Here is a 25,059-nt window from a genome sequence, read left to right as displayed (position 1 = left end):
TAGGTAAGTCGAATGGCCTTGATTTTTTTCTAGCATAGATATTTATATATATACACATAATGCATTGTTAAATGTAAATACCTAAATCATCGACTTACCAACTTTTGACAGCAACCCCACGAGTGTTAAGCAAAAGTTGGTAAGTCTCAAAATCATGTTATGGAGCAATTGGAATTTGAAAGTTTGACATGCCCTATAAAATAAGGCATACGGCATAATGCTAATTTATTTATGCTTTATGTGCATGTTCTATATATGTATATCGAATGGTCTTGATTTTTTTTTAAACACATAATTCGTTGTTAAATCTAAATACTTACCTAAATTATCGACTTACCAACTTTTGGCAGTAACTGGTATCTGCTTAGGTATCACGAAAATATTCAAAACTTTGATCAAGACAGTTCAATTTTATTATTAGTTTAGCAAATAGAATCTCTTACTTACTTTTTAGATTTTTTATGGGCTCTTAGGGCAGCCCTACAACTAAGGACGTCACTGAAATATCATTGAAGAGTAATAATTATTTAATCTTCTTGTCGAGATATTATAATATGCAAACCGGCTCTGTGTAGTCTGCCTCCATACTATTAACTGGATAGGTTAGCTTGTAGTTAGTATCTCTGCTATGTAGCCAAGGAATCAGTGGTGGCTTTTACATAGTTGTGTGTCGCGAGTTAGGAATTATCCGCCATACCATGTGGTGGATAATTAGCGCAGTGTTTTTCGTGGTCAGTTACTTATCGATACCGGTGAAATGCACGGAAAGCACTAGCGGTAAGTTTGACAATTGATTTTACCGCATAATAAAATGCCTTCTAAGTTACTCAAGTATTATGGGAATTTCAAAGTTATGAAAATATTTCGAAAAACTTGTAAATTATAAATTAATATTTGGCTGCCTGGCACTAATTTTTACATGAAAAATCTATATACTAAATTATATTATATAGGTATAATAAAATGAAAAAAATATAATGTAATTGAGAAAATAATGTTTATTAATTGAATGTAGAAAAACACACCTTACACAGTCAGGATTTCAATAATTAGGTACATTATATTATTAGCATGTGGTTGCTTTATGCAGATCGAAAATGGCATATTTTTAAAACGCATTTATATTACATTTTTCTTTTATTTTGTTAACTGTCAATTCATGGTGGAACTGCATTGTTGTTTTAATTTAATAAAACGCAATTTTTTTTTGTAGTACTTATTCCAATATCCTAATCAATAGATTAGGACCGGTTTGTCTCTGAGGCGGACGAAACCGGTCCTAATCTATTGATTAAAAGTGGAATAAGTACTACAAAAAAATGCGTTTTATTAAATTAAAACAACAATATATTACATTTTTGTATGACAGCAGCTTGGTTGCTTTGTGCAGATCGAAAAAGTCATATTCTGCAATTTGTAAAATCTTTAAAACGCACTTAAATGAGTTTTTTGTATGACAGCAGCTTGGCTGATTTGTGCAGTGCGTAAAACAAGTGCGTGAGATTATGGAAATCTAAAGACATTGCACGCAGAAACTAATCTCTGTGGAAATCACAGTAACTCATTTTTTTCAAAATTGTGGCCTGGCTGCTTTATGTAGAACTACGCTCAATTAAGTGTCAATTTTCAGTGCTCCGAATATTATTTTTTAAATATTAAACGTCATTCAAAGATAATATTCGGTTTATAAGATGAGCGGAAAGTAGTCTCCCAGTCAAAATCGATGAAGCTAATTACTTCAACTTGCCATAATGCCCGTTGCTATGGAAATAATAAGAAATTAATTTTAATTTTGCTGTTTCAATAAATAATTATTCGATTAATTCCATTTTCCGAATTCCAAATTATCAGGACATTTTGAAAATATTCAAGTAGGTATATAAAATAATAAAAAAATATTCGTATTTTCTACGTAGGTAATAATTTGATGTAGGTACTTAATATTTACTGTTTTGTTTTAGAGGATTATGATAAAATACATACCAAATATTGATAATATTGATTTATCTCCAAGATGTAAATAATATAATAATATACCAACTATAATAATAAATGTAGATATCGAAGATGACGAAAGGTGAAACTTGGTTCAACAAAACCTACTTCTATCAAGTGCCGACCGACGCTTTGCTGACAGTATTAATTAAATTTTACATTAATTATGCAGGTACCTACCGACACACATTATTGACATATTTTTTTATTTATTCTTCTTCTTATTGTGCCATCCCCTAGCGGAGGTCGGCCACCATCAAGGCGATCTTATCTTTGTCGTCTGCTACCCGGAACAGTTCAGTGGAGCTGCACTCGTACCAATCACGGAGGTTCTTAAGCCACGAAATGCGGCGCCGTCCTCTGCTACGCTTCCCATTGATCTTTCCTTGAATGACAAGTTGGGGAATGCTGTATTTGTGTCCTCTCATAATGTGGCCGAGGTACTGTAGTTTCCTGGTTTTGATACTACGTAGAACTTCTCGGTCCTTCCCCATTCGATTGAGAACTTCAACATTTGTCACCCGGTCAGTCCAAGGAATTTGAGGATGCGCCTATACAGCCACATCTCGAAAGCTTCAAGCTTCAAGTTTTATTTATTGGATAATAAATTAATCTAATGTCTAAAAATCTGAAACAGCATTCATAAAATGATTATATTTCCTTTCTGTAAGTAGGTACCTAATTCAGATTAAAACAGAACTCGTAGGTACCTACCTAATTTATTTTTGTATTTTTTAAATTTACATTTTATGTGTCGGTAGGTACCGAAAAGATTTGTATGATAATATTATTATTATCTATTTATTGTTTTTATAAATCGTAATAGGTACACTAATATTCTCTATGACAGCATCTCTGCCGTATAAATAAACCTTTCATATCATAGGTAGTACCTATGTAAGTATTGCCAATCTTGCTTTCCCATAATAAATAATTTTCTTTTTAACACACATTGTCGAAATAAATAGTTCAATAATATTATGCACTGAACTTATCAAACTAAATATATACCTAGATCACCAGTAAAAAATAATATTTATAAATAGGCTTCATTCAAGCTTGCAGACCTGGGTCTAGGACGATTTGGCACCGGACAACTGGACGCCACGGAATTCGAAAATAAATAGACGTTAGGTACTTACCTATAGGTACTTTAAAAAAAATATTCAATATTATTATTTATATTTCAATGATTATATTATGATTTAATAGTTGGTGAGAATATAAATATGCAGACGTAAACAATGATTTAATCGCGCATATGTTTAAGTTCCAACGAAAAAAGGGTTTTTTTATTTTATATAAAGCCTTAGGCAAGGTAATTCTCAATCCGCGATAAAGAATACATTATGTTAATAGTAAAATGAATTCAAACTACTAAGTAGTAGATAGAAACTGATTAAAATACCTCGTCTACACGTGTCTACGACAGTGCGGCGTCCAATTGTCCGGAGGCCAGTCGTCCCATTCGGTTACATGTAAGTTGTACGTATGCAGTTCATCGTGGGACACTTATTCGTGCATCGCAGTACGTGAAACATGAGTTCGTATAACATTTTATCAAACGACGAGTTCTTCGTTGAACATTTCACCGTGGAATATATTTGTACGTATCTTACAAAATGCGGCGATAGTTTGCAAATAGTACTGTTCCAATTAGATTAACCCTAACCTAACCTAACCTAACCTAGTAAAGACATCTCATAAAATTCGCCACATGTTGTAGCATACGTACAAATATAATCCACGGTGAAATGTTCAACGAAGAACTCGTCATTTGATTAAATGTTACACGAACTGATGTTTCACGTACTGCGGCTCACGAATAAGTGTCCTGCGGTGAACTGTTTACGTACAAATTTCCGGATACGTGGTAAGTCATGTCCTTTTGGGAATACTGCAAAATTGAAGAGGCTGTCGGTTTCCAAGTCGGTAACCTCCATTAATATTTATTTTGAGATAATCCTAATGGAATATTTCAATAATATAGTTGGTATAAAGGGAAAATGTAAAAAATAAATGCAGGACCACTAGATTTAATTTAATTTAGCTGAAATTCGCAGGAGCGTCTTCAAACCTGTCATACGAAACCAAATAAGAGATGAAATATACGCGAATTAATGAACTGAAATAAAAATAATAAGAGTATTGGCAGTATCGAAATCAGTCAGGCTAGGGCGTCCACATACCTTAAGCGGCCGCTGTTTAAAGTGTAAGCTGTTAAGGGTCAAAAATTGGGAAAACTGCCCAAAAATCATTCATAAATTTAAACGTCATAATGGATAGATTTTAATTAGTCCGCGTCGCGATGGACGATTGATAATTTACCCGCCTGTGATATGGATCTCGAATCCCGGAAAATCTGGAAAATTCACCTGTTGTTATTCGATGTGTGTTTGTTTCTGGATTTAATTGATTGAGCAAAACGCCTAAATTCAATTTCTCGGGGGAAAAAACTGTTTATAAACCTCTTCGTGTGGTGGCCAATCGGATTGTAATCAGTTATTACTTAAGAGTGTACATAAGTGAAACGGCAAATAATTTTCAACAATATATGGAACGAAATTTCGGCCGCGTTGCCATTCGGAGAGGGATAGTCGACATGTTCGCACGTCAATTGCTTTTGTGATGGAGTCGGATGAATATATTCTTAAATCGTGTAAAGATGACTTAAAAACGTTCCGCATATACTTGAAAAAGAAAACATGTCAATGAATATACTATTATTATTACGAATATAATAATAAACATAACATAAAAAGGACGCATGTTGAATTTGTATGACAAATTATATTTCGTTCGGTTCGCGTCATTTGCACCCGCGACCCGCAATCCGCGCGTCGCCAAGTCACGCTCAGCTGAGGTAGGTATAGCCTTAATACAATAATATTGTACCAGCACAATTAATAGTGACGATAAAAAAGAATATTTTGTTTAATTTAAATTTTATTTAAATCTAAAAATCCTTATTTGAATCACCATAACGATTGCTTATTGTCCATTTTACGACGTAAGGACAGTATTAAATAAATACTAATATATGCATAATTTGAAAACATATCTTGCATATAGGTAGGTACACACTAGAAAAAATAATTTTGTAGAAAAAAATACGACACCCGACGGGACTTAAACCTGTATCTGCTGGATTCGCGCCAGTATGTTTTTCCAATTAAACTACAGGCATTTTAGTTAATTACCTACGACAATTTTGACTAGTAGTTGTTACATGAAATGCTTATCGAATTGCGTTATAATGTTGGCTATCGGTTTTAGTAGGTATATTAAATTAAGATAGGTATTAATTAATTAATTCCTTAATTACTAACCGACGTCGCGGATCACTCCATTATTTAGTTTTTATAACGTACTTATACTTGCTAATAATTTTAATAAACCATTTCTTTTATTCAAAGAATAAGACACAAGATTTCAGAATATAACATTCTATATACTGAATATATATATATAACGCAATTCGATAAGCATTTCATGTAACAACTACTATTTAAAATTGTCGTGATTCAATAAGATTCCCGTAGCTTAATTGGAAAAGCATACTGGCGCGAATCCAGCAGACACAGGTTCAAGTCCTGTCGGGTGTCGTATTTTTTTTCTATAAAATGATTTTTTTCTAGTGTGTATATGTGTAGTGGTCAATGACTTCGGGACTTGTCAGCATTATTTCAGTAGTGTAAGAATTAGCAAGTCATTTAAATTATCGCACAATCGTCCCATCTACAGTCAGCATATTCTACACGCGTGACATCGAAATGAAATAATGCAGAGGCCAGCAGATTTCTCAATAGCAAACTTCATCAACAACGATTCGCAATTTACCGAATATTCATGTATATAATTAGTAGGCTAGTGAGCTAGTCAGTCTTAATACCTATTAGTATCAATCATAATCTCCGTCCGATCAGTAAGCTTCGTGTCAGTCGCCCCGCTCAGCATTCGATTCCACCGAGTTCGGACCTCGGATCATTATCATAAGTATTGTAACGTCATAACGCTTTTGTAACATACTCCTGTACCGACTGTTTACGCTGCAAATAAAACTCGTTCCTGCATCCATCGTAGCAACCACCAAATCTAAACTTCTCATATCTCCTCCTGACGACTTTCCATCTACACCCCCTGGCCATCCCCAATCACAGCGGTTTCGTCCCTCAACCACGAGACCCGCGACCGCGAAATATGCAGGAGATGTTGTCAAATTATGTATATTCAGTACCTATATAGAATGTTAAAATTTAGAAGGGATCTTTATTTAGCTACTTAGACTTAGCGGCGTAAATGTGAACTCTGCCATTCTTGGTGGCGTTGGCTTGTGTGTCTCTGATAATTACCTTAGGAATCGAGGGCATCCGTTGTTTGTTCTCCCAGGGTGCAGAACTAACCTGCCATTAGTAATGCCAATTGGGAGGGCAATAACCATGTTTAATGAAATCGCTTCGGATATTGATATATTCCACTTACGTGAGGGTGAATTTAGGTGGACGTTGTTTTATAAGTTTTTAAGATAGGGTCTATCAAAGTTCACTCTGTGTGCTTCCATCTACTTTTATTTTTTTTATTTCTTTTCTTATTTTATTACTTATGTGCGCTCCGGTCCATTTCGAGCCCTGGTATTAATACATTTAATACATTTTAGTGCATTCATAGTTATAATACTTTGCAATATATTATGTATAATATTGACCTTATTCTATGCAACTAGCTTCACTTTCATTGTGTAGCATTTTATGTGACAAATTGTATCATAGAGAACGCATTGGGTGTACCAATCTGAAAATCTTCGCAATAATTGAATAATAGGCCCCCATTAGTGTATCAAAGAAATTGAACGCATGCAATAAATAAACGTTCAAAGCAGGGCCGCCGCGCCAACGACGGCTGGCGCTCTTTGTCGTACAAAGAATTGTTACATGTATACAAAAACGATTTATTTATAATGCTGTCACACCGGACCATCGTACACAGACTTTAAAATAATACTTTTTGGTACTTTTGGATTGGAGGTATGTTGGAGAGATAAGAGAGACAACTAAATAAGAATATGTGAACTCTATTTGAGTTGTATAGTATCAAAAGTAGAACTGTCGCAAATATATCGAAATTTAACTAAGTATGTCAAATTATTCTTCTGACCATAATGTACGACTAGCAATATAATATTCGAATCAAAATCATATCTGTGTGGTATAAAATTGTGATGGAAAATAGGGCTTGGTATCAGAAGTAGAACTGTTCAATACTTTGGAAACAAAAGTAGAACTGTTGAATTTAAATTGAATTTCTAATTTCTAAATGTAGAAACATATTTCATGCTATTATAACACTAAAAAACCCAACAAAAAGTTTTTCGTCATTTTCTCGAAATGATGAATAACGCACAGATCTACTTTTGATACTATACGACTCATTTAAAACATCTATGATGTGTACCATGGCCCCCACATCCTGAAGCAGGCCCCCAGGCTAGGATCTTTGGCGGGACCCCCTACCTATCGCTAAGGATAAAGGGCAGTGTAACACTCCACAGTAGCGTTTTCCGAATGGTGTACGCGGTAGGATTAATGTGTATATTTTAGTGTGTTTTTTTTGGGTTTGGGTCGAAATCCCGAAGGCCAAAATCCCGAAGGCCGAAATCCCGAATGCCGAAATCCCGAATGGCCGAAATCCCGAACGGCCGAAATCCCGAATGGCCGGAATCCCGAAGGCCGAAATCCCGAAAAATAAAAAAATATAAACAATAATAATTTTCAACCAGCGGTACCCAAATAGGCGGCTCTTTAACTTGGGTGTGTAATTTACCGAGATAGTAAAAATAGTTTTATAAAAACTATTATTAATTATGGAATCAACCATAAAAGTAATTTTCAACCAGCGGTACCCAAATAGGGGCGCTTTTTCTTGAGTGTGTAATTTACCAAAATAATAAAAATAGTTTTATAAAAACTATTATTAATTATGGATTGAAGCATAAAAATAATTTTCAACCAGCGGTACCCAAATAGGCGGCTCTTTTTCTTGCATGTGTAATTTACCATGATAATAAAAATAGTTTTATAAAAACTATTATTAATTATGGTATGAAGCATAAAAATAATTTTCAACCAGCGGTACCCAAATAGGCGGCGCTTTTTTTTGCATGTGTAATTTACCAAGATAATAAAAATAGTTTTATAAAAACTATTATTAATTATGGTATGAAGCACAAAAATATTTTCAACCAGCGGTATCCGAATAGGCGGCTCTTTTTCTTGCATGTGTAATTTACCAAGATAATAAAAATAGTTTTATAAAAACTATTATTAATTATGGTATGAAGCACAAAAATAATTTTCAACCAGCGGTATCCAAATAGGCGGCGCTTTTTCTTGAGTGTGTAATTTACCATGATAATAAAAATAGTTTTATAAAAACTATTATAAATTATGGATTGAAGCATAAAAATAATTTTAAACCAGCGGTACCCAAATAGGCGGCTCTTTTTCTTGCGTGTGTAATTTACCAAAATAATAAAAATAGTTTTATAAAAACTAATATTATTTATGGATTGAAGCATAAAAATAATTTTCAACCAGCGGTACCCAAATAGGCGGCTCTTTTTCTTGCGTGTGTAATTTACCGAGATAATAAAAACAGTTTTATAAAACTATTATTAATTATGGAATGAAGCCCAAAAATAATTTTCATTTTAAATATCATTTTAGATGGGTAATAACCAATTAACCTAATCATAATTATCAAATGCGCTTGTAATACAAGCCTTGTATATTGATTATAGGTTTTATCGGAATTTGATTTCTGATGATGGACAGTTCAATGTGGTCTTATCTGAGAACGAAAGTGATAAAGCTGTCTTTTATTAATAATTATCAGGTATACATAACATTTTCATTAGCTTTGTTAATACGTAGTCATGTTCCAAACTCAATCTGTAAGTTTTCTTTCTTTTTTCAACCATGTCCGATCCAGGTTTATTTTTTTACGAGAAATGGATGTCAGCCACTTCCTCAACTCATTAGGTCCATACTCTGACTTATACACAAATTGAAAAGGCAATATGTGTACTTGCGCAGACCCAAGATTCAAACCTGGGACCCACAAAGCTATAGGCCGACGCTTAAGGCGAATTCTTCACTGAGCCTTTTTTAAAGAGGCACCTAGCGGAAAAATACGAAGCTTGCAATTTGAGACATTTTTTTGATAATTTACAATTTCAACTGTATTAATGAATAAATATGTATCTGAAAACATTAAAAATAAAAATATTTTTTATTTTAAGTCAAAGACAAACTTACAATTGTAAAAAATGTAATAAAATGTGAATTTGTTCTATCGGTCCGCACCCTATTATTACATATATTTTATGGTCATATTTATTATTAAAATTTAGTTCATTAAGTTTTCTAAGCATCACCTAAGCGATTTTTGACTAATTCATAGTTTTAATATTTTTAATATCTATTTTAAAAAACATCGATTTTTATAAAAAATATAAATGTGTATAACTTGAAATCCTTTTTATTTATATCAAATCAATTATTTTTATAAATATAAATAAAATATTTATATTAATATAAATAAAAAGGATTTCAAGTTATACACATTTATATTTTTTATAAAAATTGATGTTTTTTAAAATAGATATAAAAAATATTAAAACTATGAATTTGTCAAAAATCGCTTAGGTGATGCTTAGAAAACTTAATAAACTAAATTTTAATAATAAATATGACCATAAAATATATGTAATAATAGGGTGCGGACCGATAGAACAAATTCACATTTTATTACATTTTTTACAATTGTAAGTTTGTCCTTGACTTAAAATAAAAAATATTTTTATTTTTAATGTTTTCAGATACATATGTATTCATTAATACAGTTGAAAGTGTAAATTATCAAAAAAATGTCTCAAATTGCAAGCTTCGTATTTTTCCGCTAGGTGCCTCTTTAAAAAAGGCTCAGTGAAGAATTCGCCTTAAGCCACGCGGTCATTGTGGGAATAGTCTTAGTTCAATAAAAACAAATACGTGTAACTGACAAAGTTAATATGCATCATTTATGTCAGATCCTAACAGCTCACTTCCACTTTTCACCACTCTAAAACCTAGCATCCAATTAAATAACATTTTTTTTGTATTTTAACTAATCAATATGTACGTTTCTTAAAACTCACAATTTAAAAAAAACCGTCGTAAAATGTGCGCTCGTTCAACACCTGTCTTTGATTATTATAGGTATCAGATTTTATCGGTATTTTTATCACTAAAATGTAGTGTGATAAGTTTGTTGAATTTAATAAAAATATTTTTGAATAAATCATACTTTCTATATTTCATTTTTGAAAATCGTGAAATCTCTTTTATTTATATCAAATCTAGCTTAACACTGGCGACCTTTTCGAGACCCAGGGTCGACTTGGACTAGTAATGATATGAAATAAATATAATTATGTACAAAAACGTTGAAGAAAATTTAATTTTATCGCAGTGATTCCAAACCTTTTTCATGTCACGGCACACTTTTCAAATTATAATATTTTCGCAGTACATTGAAAAATACTTAACATGTTGGTTGACATATAACTTCATTCGGACTTTCAAATTATCGTTTTTTATCCATTTTTTAATTTAATAGTTTTGAGTAAGAGTTTTGACCAACTAGATTACTAGAGGGACATTTTTATATGTATCATATAATAGCGATTTCACATTGATTTTATTGAATTGGTAGCCATAAAAATTATTCTGAATGATAGCAAATATAAACTCTTCCTTATAATCATTATCTTTAGTGACTTATTATGTCACACTGTTAATTGCATTTTTTTGAAATAATTCAATCAACATAAATAATATTAGGTTATTAGTTTCAAAGTCGGTAACCTTCATAAATACTTTTATTTATATTGTTCTTGACTCAATTTCTGTGAGTACAATTCCATCGTACATATCGTTGTTTCCATTGCAAAATTGAATATCTGCAAAATCTCAAGTTTTCAGGGGAGCATAAAAACAGTTTACAAAATGTATGGCACTTGAATCAATTCAAAAAAGGTTTTCATAATTTAATCGATAATGCAATTTTTGTAAATTGTGTAATTTTGCATGTGTGTAAAGGTGATTTTTGCGGTTTTAATTATACAAAAATGTCAAGAACGCATATTTTGCAGATATACAATTTTGCAATGGAAACGACGATATGTATTTTCATAAAATATCAAATCCAGCTCCGATTGTTCGTTAAATAGAATTAAACAGGAAATCGAGTGCAAAGTTGAATACATTCATCAGGCTCCATTTTTTATATATATCAACTCTATACATGATTTTTTATTAATTCTTATGACGTTAAGGATATTTTATTTTACTACTCGCTTTTCGTAATTGATCATTAATATGTTTGCAAAAATAAAATATTCTATTTGTAGTCCTAAATGTGCTTGACAGCTGTTGTTTGCGAGTCTCTCAAAATGGTGGAATATGCAGGTTACCAACTTTGAAATTAACAGCCTCATAATATGGAAAGCCAGTGCTGCTATATTCCACAAAAAAAGTGAACTTTCAACATAAAAGATAATTCACCAGGGAGAAAATGCTAAAAAATGATAAACATTCATCGAAAATATAATATGCTATGGCGTACATATTTTTCACAGTACAGTTTTTTTAATACCAAATAAAATTGCGCCACAAGCGACATCTTTACTTTAACATACTAGTAGTATAAAAAAAATGTGGGAAAAGTTTATTTTTACTTTTTGTCAGAATTTCTATGATTTATAAAGAAAATAGAATTAAATTATGCAGTATATTTCTTAATCGTTTCCGATACCCGTTTGGAGTCACTATTCCATGGCCCTACCAAAGTTTTTGGTTATAAACATAATCTAAAAATGTGCTTCATAAGGATTTAATTATATGTATCCATTAATTATTTTGTTCATTCGATAGTAAGTATGATAAATTGTATGAAGGGTTGCCAACTTTTATTCACATGAATGAAAGTTGAGAGCCTTTTTAGCTCTTCTGGGAATGTTTTTTTCCGGGACATTTAAAAAAATTATGTGTATTGATTAATTGTATTCTTACTTCATTACATAATTAATAATAGTTTTTATAAAACTGTTTTTATTATCTTGGTAAATTACACACGCAAGAAAAAGAGCCGCCTATTTGGGTACCGCTGGTTGAAAATTATTTTTATGCTTCAATCCATAATTAATAATAGTTTTTATAAAACTATTTTTATTATCTTGGTAAATTACACACGCAAGAAAAAGCGCCGCCTTTTTGGGTACCGCTGGTTGAAAATTATTTTTATGCTTCAATCCATAATTAATAATAGTTTTTATAAAACTATTTTTATTATCTTGGTAAATTACACACGCAAGAAAAAGCGCCGCCTTTTTGGGTAACGCTGGTTGAAAATTATTTTTATGCTTCAATCCATAATTAATAATAGTTTTTATAAAACTATTTTTATTATCTTGGTAAATTACACACTCAAGAAAAAGCGCCGCCTATTTGGATACCGCTAGTTGAAAATTATTTTTGTGCTTCATTCCATAATTAATAATAGTTTTTATAAAACTATTTTTATTATTTTGATTACACACGCAAGAAAAAGAGCCGCCTATTTGGGTACCGCTGGTTTAAAATTATTTTTATGCTTCAATCCATAATTAATAATAGTTTTTTATAAAACTATTTTTATTATCATGGTAAATTACACACGCAAGAAAAAGAGCCGCCCATTTGGGTACCGCTGGTTGAAAATTATTTTTGTGCTTCATTCCATAATTAATAATAGTTTTTATAAAACTATTTTTATTATCATGGTAAATTACACACTCAAGAAAAAGCGCCGCCTATTTGGATACCGCTGGTTGAAAATTATTTTTGTGCTTCATTCCATAATTAATAATAGTTTTTATAAAACTGTTTTCATTATCTCGGTAAATTACACACGCAAGAAAAAGAGCCGCCTATTTGGGTACCGCTGGTTTAAAATTATTTTTGTGCTTCATACCATAATTAGTAATAGTTTTTATAAAACTGTTTTTATTATCTTGGTAAATTACACACTCAAGAAAAAGCGCCACCTATTTGGATACCGCTGGTTGAAAATTATTTTTGTGCTTCATTCCATAATTAATAATAGTTTTTATAAAACTGTTTTTATTATCTCGGTAAATTACACACGCAAGAAAAAGAGCCGCCTATTTGGGTACCGCTGGTTTAAAATTATTTTTATGCTTCAATCCATAATTAATAATAGTTTTTATAAAACTATTTTTATTATCATGGTAAATTACACACGCAAGAAAAAGAGCCGCCTATTTGGGTACCGCTGGTTTAAAATTATTTTTATGCTTCAATCCATAATTAATATTAGTTTTTATAAAACTATTTTTATTATCTTGTAAAATTACACACTCTCGAAAAAGCGCCGCCTATTTGCGTACCGCTGGTTGAAAATTATTATTGTTTATATTTTTTTATTTATTTTTCGGGATTTCGGCCATTCGGGATTTCGGCCGTTCGGGATTTCGTCCATTCGGGATTTCGGCATTCGGGATTTCGGCCTTCGGGATTTCGTCCGGCACCCGTTTTTTTTAATATATTTTAATACATCCGTTTGAATTACTGAGTTGTCGAGTATCGATACACAAATAAACATTGTAAAAGAGGCGACTTTTTTTACTATTAGAGAGAATTTGTGATGTGTATTTATATCACTTATCTGGTCGATTCGCCACGCCTGGCCCTTCCTGAGCCAGGGCCCCCAGGCTAGAGACCTGTCAGCCCCCCCTTTGTGGGGGCCATGATGTGTACCCAGTGACGTCTCGTGAGGGTAGGCAGATTGAGCGTCGCTTGGGGGCGGCAGTCACTCGAAGGGCGGCAAATCGAGGAGAATCATTTGGTACCTATATATAGAAATAGCTACCTAAGCTTAGTAACAACGAGAATATCTTTCCATTAAGAATTTCAACTTGTTTGGTTGGAAACAAAATGTATTAATTAGCATAAAAGGTTTTACGGGACTGTAACTTTTTTATCGGGTTCACGATATCTAGTTTACTTCCGTTGCTTTTCGGCGTCCTTGGTGACCTAACTGACACGTGCATATTTGCGAATAATTATAGTCTGACTTATTAACCAATACGCACGGAAGTTGCATTATCGAAGAGTCGCTCCGTCATTATGTCGATTATCGATTTAATATTGCCTAAACCTTTTAGATCTCTGGCTAATAATATCATTAACATTACCGAGTATGAAGAAGACAGCCACTGTATTACCAACAACGTAAAAAAATCCCTACATTTAGGGAAAAAAATATTTATAAATTTATTTTTTTATATTTTAGTGGTACTTACAATGACATATTAAATGGACAACTCACTTCATATCGGCGCGCACGAGAAATTGTGCATGAAAGTCATTCACAGATGTATAGGTAGACGTCACGTGACCATATGACGTATCCATTTCCAGTATGCGATACAAGCTTCGAGAATTTATAGTAATATAACCTTTATTGTAATGGCGTATTAGTGTCATTGCGTTAGAAACAGATTATCGGTTACTTACAACTTCTCGGAGACTAGACGCAAGTGAGCCCAGCGCATCACAGGCGTCTGTCCAATGGTTTCTGTCATTCAATTGCATCGAATAAACATTCATCAATATCTTAAAATGGCATTTTATCAATAATAAATAACACTAAGCCATGAAAAGTGATATCCCATCTTTCTTGGAGTGTTTAGTAGATTTTTTTTACAATTTTTAACTAGGTACATTGGCATTTTGTAACATAATAATTACGACGGAGTGGAAACCTGACAGTCAGAAATTTTGTATGGGCAGACCCAGCGGTGTCGCCAGACCGCTTGCAAGCAGAATGTTCATTTGAGCGTAGGATACCGATATTAAAATATGAATTTCGCCATCCGGCAGACCCGACACAAAGTGAGTGTCATTTTATTTTCCAGATGCTTCGTCCATATTAATGTCATTGGGTACTTATATATTTTGTTAGTAGTGTATCCATACAACACATTTCTTAGATATTGGAGTCATGAGAGGATGATAAAAATACTGTATAAAAATGGGGCGGCGTTTTGGCTCTGCCTAGGGGCGGCATTTTGTCTAGGGACGGCACTGTGTGTACCTACGTTTTAATATGATATTTCGCGTTAATTCTTCAATTTTCCAACATGACATTGAGGTATGTGCCACCCTTCGGCAGCAGGCTACATACACACATATAAACATAATGTATTTAAATATAAGATTCGGTTAAGCCGCGTTGAGACGGTCCAAGTACGATCCAAGTACCTACACTTGGACCGAGTACCATCCAAGTGACATCTTCATACTAATTATTCCTATCCAAGCTAACTTGGATGAGTAGGACGCGGTCCAAGTAGCTTGGATAGGAATAATTAGTATGAAGATGTCCCATACGAGTGCACTTGGATGGCACTCGGTCCAAGTGTACTTGGATCGTACTTGGACCGTGTCAACGCGCTTTTAATGTCAGTGAATTTTGTCATCCCCTAAAACCCCGCCACCCGAGTCATTTGCAGTTCCATCACCCCTGCTTGACGCCAGTGGCGAAGGGTGGAGGTAGGCTGTTATTAATATCCGCCATAAATAGAGCATATTAAACTTTGTCAGTCATACGTATTTCTTTTCATTGAAATAAGACTACAATTTTACAGACGGTGTTGGTTAGTTTTTAAAATTCAATTAAACCCTGCGAAACCAAGCCATAATAGATAATAATCAAAAAATACTCGTCTATCTATAAAATATCTAAAATTATGCAATTAAGTCATACATAACATTGGATATTTTATAGATAGAATAATATTTGTTATCTATTATAGTTTGGTTTAGGCAAGTCAATTAATTAAAAAATGAATCAACAATATGTATAATACGTATTCTTAATCCAACGAAAACGAATAAGACGTATGAATGAAAAAGTCGCACCCTCGCAACTAAACTGCCACAATCCCAAAAAAAGTCAAACAGAGAATTGAAGTTTTTACCTTTCGCATTTTTGTACTGTGTTTTTGAAATATGTTTAGATATTGAATGAAGTTTTGACTTGAATTTGACGACTTAGAGATATGAAATTTTCGGTACATATACTATGAACGATAGACAATGAAACGTAGAAATTAACTCAAAACACGTAAATTTGTACTTGTGGCGGTTTAGTTGCGAGGGTGCGAAGTGTGCACAATTTTGTCGTTTCGCCAAAAACTATTATGGTGAAATTTTTTGAAGCAAAGCAATGTAGGTCCACCACTGGCATTGTCATGCATTCAGTGACGTCCCGTGGAAGTAGGCAGGCCATGTGTTGCATAGGGCGGCAAATTATAAAGGGCGGCGAATGAAGAAACGAATACAATTCTTACAACTTTTGAGAGCAGTGACGGTTTACCATGAAGCATCATTAGATAGTATTAACACCTCAGTGTAAAAAATGATCGAGGCATAAAAAATCCCAACAACATAACAATAATTATTGTATTACAATACCTACTGTAATATATATTTTAACGTGAGTTTATCACATAGGGATATTTTTCACAAACCTGTCACCGCAACAAACCTTCATGTAGGTACCGAAAACTACCATTTTTTTAAGAGTTTCGTAGAAATACTCTAATTCTCAGTAAATGACAGTGGTGAAGGGCGGAGGTAGGCTGCCCATTCGCTGCGGACCTTTTAATTAATATTTAATTACCACATTTAAATAACATGCTAATTATATCTAATATAAGCAATGCACAATAAACTATGTCAGTCAAACGTATTTGTTTTCATTGAACTAAGACTACAATGTGTAGATAGTATCAATTAGTTTTTTTAAATTCAATTAAACCCTGCCTATTCAAACAATACCTATTAGATAATATTAAAAAAATATCTAAAATTATGCTATGAATCCATACATCATTTTAGATATTTTATAGATAGAAGAATATTTTTTATCGATTATGGTTTGGTTTAGGCCCGAAAACTAACTTACTAACACCATATATGTAATAATATTATGTATTCTTAATTCAACGAAAACAAATAAATATGACTGAACAAGTGTGCACTATTGTTGTCAGATCGCCCATATCATACCTAAACTATTATGGTTTGGTCTAGGCAGGGTTTAATTTTGATTTTTAAAAACTAACCAACACCGTCTGCAAATTTTATTCTTAGTTCAATTAAAACAAAATGAGTATGACTGACGTTCTTTAGTGTGCACTAGTTATGTCGAATCTTAACAGCCTACCTCCACCCCTTGCCACTGGAAGATGGTATAGGTATATATTATGTAAATTTATCGATCGTTGGTATATTAAGTCTGTTGTAGTAGATACCTAATGACTTTTCAGATAATTTACTAAAAATAAAAGGGGGCGACAGGTGGACTGTATAATTTTAAGGTGATGGTGGTTGATTCCGGATCTAGAGGGAAGGGGGTTTACAAAGGATGCCAGACACTGACCTTTATGATGAGAGGGCTGGCGCGTGCTGGGCCGGTTCGGTGTTTATGCACTGGTAAACGGACGATACACTTGGTGATATATGAGGTTGATGAATGATGATGATCGGTTATATGAATAATGAGAGCCGGTACCACAGCTTGGCAGGTATTCAAAAGTATCGCTTGTACGACAGTCACACTGTATCAAGCTGACTTGGCCGTGGCCCACGAACAACTTCTGAATTAATCAATAAACTGTGGTTTAGCGGTAATAGGCTAACACGCATACCAGTTGTCTTGAGCTGACTCACGCGCGACGGCTGTCTGGTAGTTACTGAATGTACATTCCAGTCACGGTCTACTCATGACCCGTAATTGCTCGTCGCCTGATCTTGTGAAAATAATAAAATAAGGGAATTTGAGTAGGTGGGGACAAAGGATGACAGCCACCACAATTGGCCCAACCAGTCTGCTTAAAGGGTGCACTTTACTAAAGTACGTCACTCAGTAGCGAAGGGTGGAGGCAGGCTGTTATGATCCACCATAATTAGTGCACACTAACCTTTGTCAGCCATACGTAATTGTTTTCATTGAAATAATACTACAGTTTACAGGTAGTATTAGTTAGTTTTTAAAATTCAATTGAACCCTGCCAAAACCAAGCTATAATAGATAATAGTCAAAAAATACTCGTCTATCTATAACATATCTAAAACTATGCAATTAAATCATACATAACTTTGGATATTTTATAGATAGAATAATGTTTTTAGTCTATTATAGTTTGGTTTAGACAGGGCTTAATTAATTTAAAAAATATGAACCAACAATATGTATAATATGTATTCTTAACAAAATAAGTATGGATGAAAAAGTGTGCACAAGTTTGTCGTATCGCTCAAAATATACCAAACTATAATGGTTTGGTTTCGGCAGGGTTTAATTGATTTTTAAAAACTAACTAACACCATCTGTAAATTATAGTCTTAGTTCAATAAAAACAAATACGTATGACTAACAAAATTGAATGTGCACTATTTATGGCGGATCTTAACAGCCTACCTCCACCCTTCGCTACTGACGTCACTGCATGTATTAATTTTTCTTGTTTTTGTTGAACAGATCAGGATTACTGGCGAGGTCTAGCTACGTCAGACTTGGAAGAAGCCCTGAAGGTGAAATGGAATACAGGGAGAGCAAAAAATGTGATACTATTTGTAGGTGACGGCATGGGGCCCAATACAGTGACTGCCACACGAATCTACAAGCACAAGGAAGAAGGATACCTATCATGGGAGAAATTTCCCCATGTTGGCCTTTTGAAGGTAAACACCCAATTCTTCTTCTTTTATTTCGACCCCGATCCTAATAGGATCATAATATGGGGCTCCACAGAGTGGAGGTTTGTATTAACAGATTTTATTTTTACGAGAAATGGATGTCAGCCACTTGCTCAACATATTAGGTCCATGGCCCTGGGGTCTGACATGGCTCTAGCCTGGGGGCCCGGGCTCAGGAGGGGCCCAGCGTGGCGAATCGACCAGATAAGTGAGGTAAACACACATCACAAATTTTCTTTAATAGCAACCCTTTAATAGCAATTCCTTCGATATTATTATTATTTTAAAATATGTGATTGTACAATACAATTTTTAATTGTGTATCGATACTCGACACCTCCATAATTTAAATGGATATATTAAAATATACAAAAAGTCACTAAATATACACATTAATTTTACCGCGTACACCGTTTGGAAAACGCTACTGTAGAGCGTCACACTACCTTTATCCTTAGCGATAGGTAGGGGGGGGCGCCAAATATCCTAGCCTGGGGGCCCGCTTCGGGATGTGGGGCCCATGATTAGGTCCATACTCTTACTCAAACACAAATTGAAAAACAATATGTGTATTTGTCAGACCCAGGATTCGAACCTGGGACCCACGACACTATAGACCGACGCTTAAGCCGCGCCACCCAATAGATAAATTTATTACCTACAATAAAGTTACATATTATTCTGAATTTAGTTATCTTGTGGTTATTGCCAATGGCCGAGCGGCTTAAGCGTCGGCTTGTAATGTTGTGGATCCCAGATTCGAATCCTGGGACAAATACACATATTGTTTTTCAATGTGTGTTAGTTATTTAAAGATAGGTACTTAAAATAGATGTAATCCACTGATCATCGACTTTGAAGGAGCACTCGGCCTTTAGAGGGTGTTCGGAAGAAATTTCTTCGACATCTTTATTTTAATGTAAGTATATAATTATTTTCCTTTTGACAGCTTCTCATACGAGTATTTTCCGACTAACCTTCATCAAGGCATGTTCATATTTCATTCTCTTGAAGCTCGTAGGTCACTTCTGCACTGAAAGCATTTTTCCCCGCTCTCACGTGGTATAATTTCCAAAATTTTTATGCACCCGTCAATTACATGCGTGGTCGCAACCATGACCTATTTTGGGTGAAAGCTGTTTCCTCATGTCAGGCTCACCAGGCACCGATAGCGAGGGCTGTGTGGCTGGTCAATGCACTCCCTAGAGATGTAGACATTTTTAGCGATGCATTATGTATTTTGTTTTATTGTTTAATTTGTATTTTTTTTTTAATTATTGTTGTTTTTTACTTTATTTCTTTTCTATAAAATTATTTTTTGATTTGATTATTTTCTGTAGTTAATTTACTTGTAAGTACTTTTTATTTTAAATGTCATGTTGTGAACGTCTTGAATTAATAATTTGTTATGTGCTCAATGTGTCTTTTTTAAATAAGTTGAAATAAATTAGGTACCGTTGGTGTTTTTTTAATGTGTATTTGATCCAGAGCAAGGAGCCAATTTTTGACTCTGTGGAAACAACTACTCCGCTCAGGAATAAAAAATCATGATTTCCTATTTTTTTAACCTTAATGTCTTATTGTTCCAGACTTACACGAATGACAAGCAAGTCCCGGACTCGGCTGCAACGGCCACTGCATTATTCTCAGGCGTGAAGGTGAATTACAAAACGGCAGGAGTTGACGCGAGTGTTAAGATGAATGACTGTGAAGGAACACTTCGAGAGGAATCAAGATTAAAATCACTTGTGACTACTGCCAAAGAAGCTGGAATGGCGACAGGTAATCAAATGCTCCGCATTGGAATGATATTGGTAATTTAAATATATGGGTGGTTCAAAATAATTATGGATCAAGTTCATCAAAATGGATCCTGAGATATTTGGACTTAAAGTTAAAACTCCTTTTGTAAAATTCAGGAATGTTTTCACTGTATATACTTCCCATATTTTGATAGTACATGGATCAATTAAAATAATGGCAATTGTGCCCCAGATGCCCGCATAAGCTTTTATATATAAATGTTTTTACGAAAACAGTTTATTCCATGTAGACAATTATAATAATTAATACCTTTTTCTGTCGGCGCATCGGCTTTTCAATCCAATAAATATTGTTAATTGAAAATTTGAAATTTTCATACATTTTGATGCATCATTATCACAAACTAAGATTAAATTGAGTCGTAAAAAGTAGATCTGTGTGTTATGAATTCATTATTTCGAGAAATTGACGAAAAACGTTTTGTTGGGTTTTTTAGTGCATAATAGCATGAAATATGTTTCTACATTTAGAATTTAGAAATTCAATTCAAATTCAACAGTTCTACTTTTGTTTCCAAAGTATGAACCAGTTCTAATTCTGATATCAAGCCCTATTTTCCATCACAATTTTATACCACACAGATATGATTTTGATTCTAATATTATATTGCTAGTCGTACATTATGGTCAGAAGAATAATTTGGCATACTTAGTTAAATTTCGATATATTTGCGACAGTTCTACATTTGATACTTTATACGACTCAAATAGGTAATATTAGATTAGGGTAGGTTATGTTAGGTTAGGTTAGGTTATGTTAGATTAGGCTAGGTTAGGTTAGGTTAGGTTTAGTTTCGTCTAAAAAGAAAGTTATAAAATCTCATGCGCGCATCTGCGGCACATTTACTAAAATAAATAGTGGAAACATAAAGTATATTCAGGCTTTATTAATAATATTAGCAAATTAATGTTATCAAATACCTACCTCTTGACATGATTCACATTCAATTTGATGTCTTATCAATACTAGTATTGCCATTTATGCGGAAAATTGTAGAGCTACGATTGTGATATTAACACACAATATAGAAATCTGTTTTATCTTGGCACTGAAACAAAAAAAATCGAATTTTATGAAAATTAGACTTAGTTCATAATTATTGTGAACCACCCATATACTAATACCAGTAATACTTAAATTTCTCTGGCTTTTGTCGAAGATGAGGGATAAAATTGATACTGAAGCAGATGAGAGCGACTGGACAAAGATTCAAATGGATAATATAAAGTGATCGCCCGGCACGCGTTTATCGAGTCATTAATTATTATTATAGGTTATGTAAATTGTAAACATTGAATTTGGAAACAGAAGCGACTTGTCAGACAGCTTAAAAGGGGGCCCTGAAACAGTCTTAAATAGATCCGTATTTCTCACAAACTGAATATAAAATATTACCAAAAGCATAACAAAATCCATCAAAGGGAGTAGGGACCCATAAATCAAATAGAAACACTAAAACAATTAACCACTAATAATGTATTATGTGTCATTACTGTCCCCTTTAATAATAATTAGGTTAGGTTAGGTTAGGTTAGGTTAGGTACAATATGTGATTCTAGGAAAAAGGTACATTGATATTTTTACTAAGAGCATTGGTATATGGAATTTATGGATTATATTATTTTTGTTATTATGGTGAGCCTCAACATCAGTCAGCGCCTCACTGTGGCGAGGGGTGGAGATAGGCTGTTTGTATGTTATATGGTTATATGTAAATTGTACATAAAACATTTCACCTTGGCACAGTTCGCCGTGAGCTTCTATCGAAAAGAGATGACCGTATAATATACGGTCTCCAATTTTATTAGATTCAATATGAACATTAATTCAATTTTCATAGCTGATTTTGGCAATTTCATGAATTCAAGAATGAAAACCTAACCTAACCTAACAAATATTCCAGTATATCGGCTATTTTCAAAATTTGTTTGATGCTGGCTTCCTGTAAAGTGTAAATTGACAAGAACTGTGTTTTATTTAGATATGAATTTTAAGTCAGTACTATACGACCCAAAGAGGTTGGACGGTCTTTAATATACGGCCATATATTTCCTATACAACATTTCACGGTGAAGTGTGATACGGCGAACTGCATACGTACAAGTTTCCGGACACGGCTAAGATTTGACATAAATAGTGCACACTGAACATTGTTAGTCATACTTATTTGTTTTCAGTGAACTAAGAATACAATTTATAGATGGTGCTGGTTAGTTTTTAAAATTCAATTAAACCCTGCCTAAACCAAACCATAATAGTTTAGGTATGCTATGGGCGATCCGATAAAAATTTTACTTACACACTTTTTCAATCATATTTATTTGTTTTCGTTGAATTAAGAAAACATATTATTACAGATGGTGTTAGTTAGTTTTTAAAAAATCATTAAGCCCTGCCTAAGTTAAACCATAATCGATAAAAATATTCTTCTATCTATAAAATATCTAAAATTATGTATGGTTTAATGGAATAATTTTAGATATTTTATAAATCAACGAATATTTTTTTACTAATATCTACTATGGCTTGGATTAGGCAGGATTTAATTGAATTTTAAAAACCAACCAACACTATCTACACATTTTAGTCTATGAAAACAAATACGTTTGACTAACAAAGTTTAGTGTGCACTATTTATGTTGGATCTTAACAGCCTATCTCCACCCTTCACCATTGGTGCCTAGGACCTCCAAATACCTAAACCCGCCACTGGGATGAGAGAGTTATTGGAGGAAGCGAAGACCTTATCCAGGTGCTCACACTTCTGATAGTGATGATGCATTGAACAAAGAAATAATAACTAAAATGTATTGATTTAACCTTGTAACCTTGATTTAAGTTATTCTCAGTTCCTAATCATGGCATTTTGCTTCATAAGCAATGATGTGTTTTATCTTATAAATACATATTTGTGATTTAAGTTTTTTTTCTTTCTTTATATAGTTAGTTTTTATTTTTAATTCAAGTCTCTGCTGTCAAATTCATAACAATAATAATATATATGTACCTACAAACATAATATTATATTCACCACTTAAAATGTCTGTCATTAAAATATGCCCTCCATGTTTGATTTATCACTCCTGTCAATTGTCACAGCAATAATATTAATATAATTCCAGGTATTGTGACAACAATGAGATTAACTCATGCTACTCCGGGCGCGATGTACGCTTACACCGGTCACAGAGAGTGGGAGTGCGATGCTCGGATGCCTCCAGGAACAGAAAACTGCAAGGATATTGGGAGACAGCTCGTAGAAGATGAACCGGGAAGAAACATTAATGTATAGTATGATAACGTCTTATATTATTACTAAATAAGACTCTTTCAACCACCACTTATGCATTATATACACCAGTGGCGCAGGGTTGAAGTCTGCTGTGGAGATTCGACATAAATAATGTTAACTAAACTTAATCAGTCAGAATACTTTTTTGTTTTTATTGACCTAAGAATACAAATTACAGAGGGTAGGAATTGGTTAGTTTTTAAAATTCAATTAACCCTGCCTAACCAAACTGTAATAGATAAAGAAAATCGGTGTGTGTACTTATGTACGCGCGTTAGAAGTTATACTTCTTTGGCATAACAAAACAAAAACGAAACTTGTGATAATCTAGATTCTTCGACTAGCTCTTAACTATCTTGTTAAATTACACATGTAAGAAAACGGGCCGCTTATTGAAGCGCCGTTGGTTTATTTCTATACACTTTAACTTACATTACTAAATTATATAATGGTTTCTCGTTGTTTTTATTTTTAAAGTACCAAATGTCACTTTGACGTTTAATAGTTTGTTTACGTAAGGAATTGCAAATGGCCGACAATAATAAATTCGCTGCCTAGGCAACGGAACAATTCTAAACTATAATATTATACTGTATAATCGTCACGATTGCAGTATCATACTGTGGTGTAAAGGTATTGCGTTTGGCTGATAACCGAACAATCGGTGGTTCGAATCCAATCAAGTGCGTTTTTTTTCTGTGAAAAAATAAATTATGTGTTACATGTCACATGCCAAAAATACACCCTGATCTGATTTTCCAAACGCACCTAAAGAAGTATAACTTCAAATATATCCTTCTATCCATAAAATAATTCAAATTATGCATAAAAATGTAGATATTTTATAGATAGAAGAATATTTTTTTTGTATATTATTATAACCAAAGGCAAGGTTTAATCGAATTTTAAAAACCATCTAAAATTTGTATTCAATGCAAATAAATAAATATGACTGACATAGTTTAGGGATCACTATTTATGTTGAATCTTCACAGCCTATGTCCACCCTTTGCCTATCATTTAAAAATACGCCTAAAATCAATGGCCACACCGGATTCTGTTCGGATACACGTTATATTTGTG

At 33.3% G+C, this 25,059-nt stretch overlaps 1 protein-coding gene across 1 annotated transcript in view; it reads left to right on the top strand.

Annotated features, from left to right (window-relative positions):
- The first annotated feature begins 566 nt into the window (after positions 1-566).
- Positions 567-25,059, top strand: part of LOC147070752 (alkaline phosphatase-like) — a 37,917-nt gene continuing 13,424 nt past the window's right edge. Inside the window, exons 1-4 of the mRNA XM_085949232.1 lie at positions 567-777; positions 18,643-18,845; positions 20,450-20,642; positions 23,807-23,970. Coding sequence (XP_085805358.1) covers positions 699-777; positions 18,643-18,845; positions 20,450-20,642; positions 23,807-23,970 — 639 coding nt within the window. The 5' untranslated portion in view covers positions 567-698. The remainder of the gene's footprint in view (positions 778-18,642; positions 18,846-20,449; positions 20,643-23,806; positions 23,971-25,059) is intronic.

The sequence above is a fragment of the Rhyacophila brunnea genome, unplaced genomic scaffold (assembly GCF_057557595.1).
Source record: "Rhyacophila brunnea isolate RB1 unplaced genomic scaffold, BYU_Rbru_1.0 scaffold_21, whole genome shotgun sequence".
Taxonomy (NCBI): domain Eukaryota; kingdom Metazoa; phylum Arthropoda; class Insecta; order Trichoptera; family Rhyacophilidae; genus Rhyacophila; species Rhyacophila brunnea.
Note: the sequence above shows the minus strand (reverse complement) of the source record. Positions and strands in the feature narration are given on the sequence as shown.